The 6148-nt window shown below is 45.9% G+C and overlaps 1 protein-coding gene across 1 annotated transcript; it reads left to right on the top strand.

The window, feature by feature from the left end:
- The first annotated feature begins 1271 nt into the window (after positions 1-1271).
- Positions 1272-2680, top strand: LOC104441366 (phospholipase A(1) DAD1, chloroplastic). The gene is given in 2 exon segments (XM_010054495.3): positions 1272-2453; positions 2455-2680. Coding segments are annotated over 2 exon segments (1086 nt in total). The 5' UTR covers positions 1272-1412; the 3' UTR covers positions 2500-2680.
- Positions 2681-6148: the final 3468 nt, after the last annotated feature.

Below are 6148 nucleotides of genomic sequence, written 5' to 3'. Positions count from 1 at the left end.
ATTTTGATTAGAAATCACTGACGTGAAGGACAACTGTTTTGCGTGGCATAACCGGCATTGATATAGACAACTTTAATATTTTTGCATTTTTATTTTTCTGTTCTTTTTGTTTTTTTCTTCCCTTCATTCTCTAGCAGGTTGCCGGGCCCTTGGCGATGGCCAAAGGTAAAGACTAGTGACGTCAACCTTGCTAGTGGCCGGTGGAGCGAGCTTCACTTGAGGTTGGCAAAGGTCGACCTCGTTGGCCCTAACCTATGGCCAATCACTAAGGCCTAATGACCACCTAGAGAAAGACGGGAAAAAATAGGAAAATTAATAAAAATAATAACATAATAAAAATTCAAAAAATGTTAAATATATTATTAAAAATTATCTATGCCAACACCATTCACACCATGTAGGATGATTGACGTCCGCCTCACTGGCCAAAATTTACTGGATAGACTCAAATGACAAAACATGAAGTGGTATAGGAACAAAATTTAAAGGTTTAGATTGAATTGTTAACAGTGCAATAAGTTTAGACTTTTTGAACAATTTTCCCTACTGCTTTAGCATATCTTGTGATGCATCTCCCCAAAATCTCAATTATGGACAAAAGCCTTGTTTTAGTAATCAAATGATTAAAATTTATTGATGCTAGAAGGTCTAATCCAAAAGCTAGGAATGACACATATTTGAGAAAGGGATGGCACTAGCCGTAATGCCATGTTAAAAAGTTCAACCCAAACCACATGGAGCACCATCCTAGATTAGGATACACATCGCATTCCCACATGCCGAATAGGAGCACAGCACAAGACCGACTCATCGTATTCGGGTCAGTTTCCCAAATTCCGACTCGGATAAGTTCCGGAAAGCATCATATGGGATCCGGAAGAATCAGTGACCGAAAGACCAAATCTTCTTTCCCCTCCTTGTTCTTTCTTCCGTGTCTTCATCTCTCTCTCTCTCTCTCTCTCCTCCCTCCTTTCCTACCACTTTCACTCCCCGCCGTCCACACGCCCCAATTCCTGCAACCCACATTTTTATTTTTTACTTTTAGTCGCGGTCTTTTCCCTTTTCACTTCACTCGGTTTTGCGCTCAGACTCTTTTGCTTGTGGACCGCTCACTATCATCCTCCCCCCACTATAAAACCTCCACTTCACTTCTCCCACCAAACCAAACCAACGATAAAGCCCTCCATCATCGACCCAGCACGCGCGCTCTCTCTCTCACTCGTCCGAGCATGAGGCTCCTCGCACGAGCTCCTAATCCACTCACTGCTCCCTCCAATTCCGAGAACTTGAGCGGCCTCCGCTCTTTCGCTCGCAAACCGACCGTCCCGATCGCCAAGACCGGCTCCTTCCGGTTCAAATGCAGCGCCCCTGGCGTGGCCGATCTCCATCCCGCGAAGATCGGCAAGAGGTGGATGGAGTACCAGGGATGCCGCGACTGGGAGGGCCTCCTCGACCCCCTCGACGACACCCTCCGCCGCGAGATCCTCCGGTACGGCGAGTTCGTCGAGGCCGCCTACCGCTCCTTCGACTTCGACCCCTCCTCCCCGACCTACGGCACCTGCAAGTACCCCCGGAGCTCGCTCCTGGCCCGCTCGGGCATCCGCGAGACCGGGTACCGGCTCACGAGGAACCTGCGCGCCACGTGTTCGGTCCGGCTGCCGCGCTGGGCCAGGCTGGCTCCCGGCTGGATGTCCACCCGGTCCAGCTGGATCGGGTACGTGGCCGTCTGCCAGGACCGGCGGGAGATCCAGCGCCTCGGGAGGCGCGACGTGGTGATCGCCCTCCGGGGCACCGGCACCTGCCTCGAGTGGATCGAGAACCTGCGCGCCACCCTGACGTGCCTCCACGGTCACGACGACGTGACCGATGACGACACGCCGATGGTGGAGAGCGGGTTCCTGAGGCTGTACACTTCGAGGACCGCCAACTTCCCGAGCCTGCGGGAGATGATAAGGGAGGAGATCGCGCGGGTGGTCGAGACCTACGGTGACGAGCCGCTCAGCCTGACCATCACCGGGCACAGCCTCGGCGCGGCCCTCGCCACGCTGGCTGCTTATGACATCAGCTCCACTCTGGAGGGCGCGCCGATGGTGACCGTCGTCTCCTTCGGCGGGCCACGCGTGGGGAACCGGAGCTTCCGGCGCCACCTCGAGGCAAGCGGCACCAAGATCCTGCGCATAGTCAACTCCGACGATCTGGTCACCAAGCTACCGGGCTTCGTCGTCGAGGACGGTGACACGTCGGCGGACGGAAAGTCGATCCGCGTGGCGGGTATGCCACAGTGGTTCCAGAAGAGCGTGCAGGACGCGCGGTGGGTGTATGCGGACGTGGGACGGGAGCTGCGGCTCAGCAGCAGGGAATCTCCCCACCTCCGAGAAGGAAACATGGCCACGTGTCACGAGCTCAAGACGTATCTCCACCTCGTGAACGGCTTCGTGAGCTCCACGTGTCCTTTTCAGGTCAACGGCTAAGGGGATGCTCAGCATGCGCCGGCGATGACAGCCGCAGAACCTTCGTTGGACATGAGTGTAAATATCGGAACCTGAAGGGGTCTCCCTTCTTTAACAATCACCAAAATTCATTGACAGTTGAAAGAGGAAATGAAGGAAGATTTCCCTTCACAAGGTCACACAAATCACAGACTTGTAACAACATATTTTTGACTAGGAGTGAGACGAAATTATAGTGGACATTGCTTTGCAAGCATCCTGTTTTTTCTTCTTCCTTGGATAATGCGGTCACATCGGTTCGTTGTCGTCCGCACCATTTTTGAGATCTCATATCGGAAAATTCAGCTAGCAGTTCGCTTGATGTCATGATTCAAATTGCTTTAGATTATTGGTGCTTTCGGGACTGGCGGGGTACTGTAAACTTTCGACCTACGTATGTGGGTGTTTTGTGCAAAAAGGACAATCGATTAAGATTATCGTATCAAAGAATAATAAGTAGGCATTGCCTGAAATACTCTCTAAATGTGTAGAAAAGATCAATAACGTATACAATTCAGGGCGTGTTTATATCTATAGATTGAAAATGGAGTTGAAGTACTTATGAAGATGTAATGAATTGATGAAACGGGTCAATCGGTTCAGGTTGAATATGATCCGACCTAAGTTGATCCATTTAACTTATTTTGACTCATTTCCATATAATACAAATCTAGAAACCCACATTCGACCCAACTCATACCCAACACATACCGGATCAACCCAACCCATATTATTGAAACATTTCCCTACTTAACCCAATATAGGAAAATTCATAACCAAGCTAATGTGAGAGCGTGGAGTGAGCGGGGATGAAATCAAGTGAGGGTAAGAAAGAGTTATAAAGGTGGATAAGATCTAATTAAGTTGTAAACCCATTTAACATCCATAATATTTTGGATTTTATTATTTTAAACCCATCAATAACCTATTTACTAGTATAACACATACAACAATGTAGGCCATCAAATATAAGTTAAGAAATGCGTTTATGGCCCGTTTTAACAGAGACATTCATTAGTAGTGAAGTGAGACTAACTTATTGTGTATTTATATAGACATGTCAGCCATAATTTCTTCATCACGTGTCTAACGGGGCCCATGATTGAGATATTTCAGAAATATTTTTCTGCGTCACCTAGCATTTTTTCATAAACAACCCTCGGCTTCATCTTCATCGGTTCAATAAACTCGCCATGGCCACTCCAACAACCAAGCTTCAAAACTCCATAATCCAAAGATCTCCTTAGTTAGATAAACGATAGCCATCGCTCACGGAGAAAATGGTGACCAATATGAACAATCAAAGAGAGAGAAAAAAGTGACTGAACGACCATTTCTTTCCCTCTCTTTTCTTTTTTCTTTTGTTAATTGATGGTATAAACTCTTTATGTTCTTCTCGTGCGGATAATATTGACCTATTTATAAGGGAGCGATGAAATGCAACAGTTTAGAAATTGTGGCCCTAAAGAAAATTGCTAACCTAGAAATATACATCTTCAACGCATATAATTTTCATTTTGAGAAAATTAGCTAATCAATCCTAAACTTATTATATGGATGCCAGTATAATATTAAATTTTCTAATTTTGTCAATTTTGTCCTAAGTCTTACTAGTCCCACAAAAACTAATCGGGAGAATTGCATTGGAATCTCACGTAAAAACTTAGGATAAATTGAAAATTTTGGAACTGAATTACTATCCTTAGATAGATTTAAGACTTATCGAATAAATTTCCCTTTTTCCTTTTTAAATTGAGCACTTTGTTACATGGGACTTGAGACACCACCCTCGGGACATGCGCTTTGATGGCATCTTTGTCATCTTCCCACGTTGTGCAGGAACAAATCTTATTTGGCCCGATCATGTTTGCAGTGGAACTCGAATTCCCTCCGGTCCCAAATCCTCAATGATTCATCACATGTATTTGCACTCTACAGCTCTGGTACACGGCTATCGGTCCCTCTCGCTACAATACATCTGACATGTACGGATGCCACGTCGTGTCTTCTCTCTCCTTTGAAATGTTTCCGTTTTGACGATTCTCTGCCCTCTCTCGCTCAGTCCGTACTCCGAACCAGACGAGAACTTTCATTTCTCTCGCCAGACTTAGAGAAACACCTCGAATATGACCCGCCGTCCATGGATCAAATAAGATGTCCCATTGCCAAAAGACAGCTTCTTGATTCACACATCATAGTCTGGGCTCGTCGAGCATCACATTGATTAGAAGATTTTTCTTGATTCTTCCCATCTCTCAATATGGCGCGTGTATCTCATTTCGATTGCTCATATCGTTGATTGATATATATATCTTAGATAATTATCTAATAAATTTTATAAATATACTTATGCATCCTTCATTATTTATTACAAAAATCTCACATTTCTCGCTTCCGCATATTTCGTATCTTTAGATAATATTGTGATACCTCAAGTCCCACATCTAATGGATATATATTTTGGTGTTGCTCATAAATATAAATCCACCTCAAATTATCACTATCTTGAGTGATCACTCAAAACACATCTAATGGATATACATTAAAAATGCAGCGTGCTAATTTAAAGGTTGCTTAAGACTCATGCGAGCATGAGTGACAAGCGAATAAAGGGGAAAAATACCAAAAAAGTCCTAAACATTTTGTATTGGTACCAATTCAGTCATAAACCTTTCAATTAGACCAATTTAGTCATAAATATTTTCATATTGGTATCAATTCAGTCCATTCGACTAATTTAAGCAAAAAATTGCCGATGTGACCGTTGGCAATCTTATGTGGTGTCACGTGGACAAATTTTATAATTTTTTTATAATTTTTTTCCTTTTTTTTTCTCTTTCTTTTTTTTTTTTTCCTTTCTCCTTACCCCTTGGCTGGTGAGGTCACCGAGAAACCATTGCCAACCATAGGTTGGTTGTGGCGAGGGCCCCGCCCTCGCCGGCCATTGGCGAGGGCCGCCACGCCCTCATCGCCCACAGGCGAGGGCATCGGCCCCCACTTAGATCCAGGCGAGGGTTGAAACCCTCACCCATTGGTTGACGAGGGCCTCTACGCCCTCGCTTGTGGAAGACGAGGGTGTGGCAGCCCTTGCCCAGATCCAAGTGAGGCCATCGTCACCGCTCTTGCTCGCCACAAGCGTGGGCTTTTGCGCCCTCGCTTGTGGCTGACAAGGGCACGGAGGCCCTTGCCCTTGGCTAGCGAGGGCCACCATGCCCTCACCGGCCAACGGGCGAGGGTTTCAGCCCTCCCGGATCTGGGCAAGGGCCAATGCCCTAGCCTGTGGCCGACAAGGGCGCGACAACCCTCACTAGTGGCCGGCGAGGGCACGGCGGCCCTCACCCTGACCAGCTTGTGGCTAGCAATGGTCAGTTGGCGACCTCGCCGGCCAAGGGGTAAGGAGAAAGGAAAAAAGAAAAAAAGAGAGAAGAGAAATAAGGAAAAAAAAATTAATAATTTAAAAAATCTGAAAAAATATTTAAAAAATTATAAAAATTGTCCACATGGCGCCACATAAGACCGCCGGTGGCCACGTCAGCAATTTCCGGCTTAAATTAGTCGGATGAACTAAATTAGTACCAATATGAAAAGATTTAGGACTAAATTGGTCCAATTGAAAAGTTTTGGACTAAATTGGTACCAATATAAAAGGTTTATGACTT

The sequence above is a fragment of the Eucalyptus grandis genome, chromosome 5 (assembly GCF_016545825.1).
Source record: "Eucalyptus grandis isolate ANBG69807.140 chromosome 5, ASM1654582v1, whole genome shotgun sequence".
Classification (NCBI taxonomy): Eukaryota; Viridiplantae; Streptophyta; class Magnoliopsida; order Myrtales; family Myrtaceae; genus Eucalyptus; species Eucalyptus grandis.
This window is presented reverse-complemented; position numbering and strand designations above follow the sequence as displayed.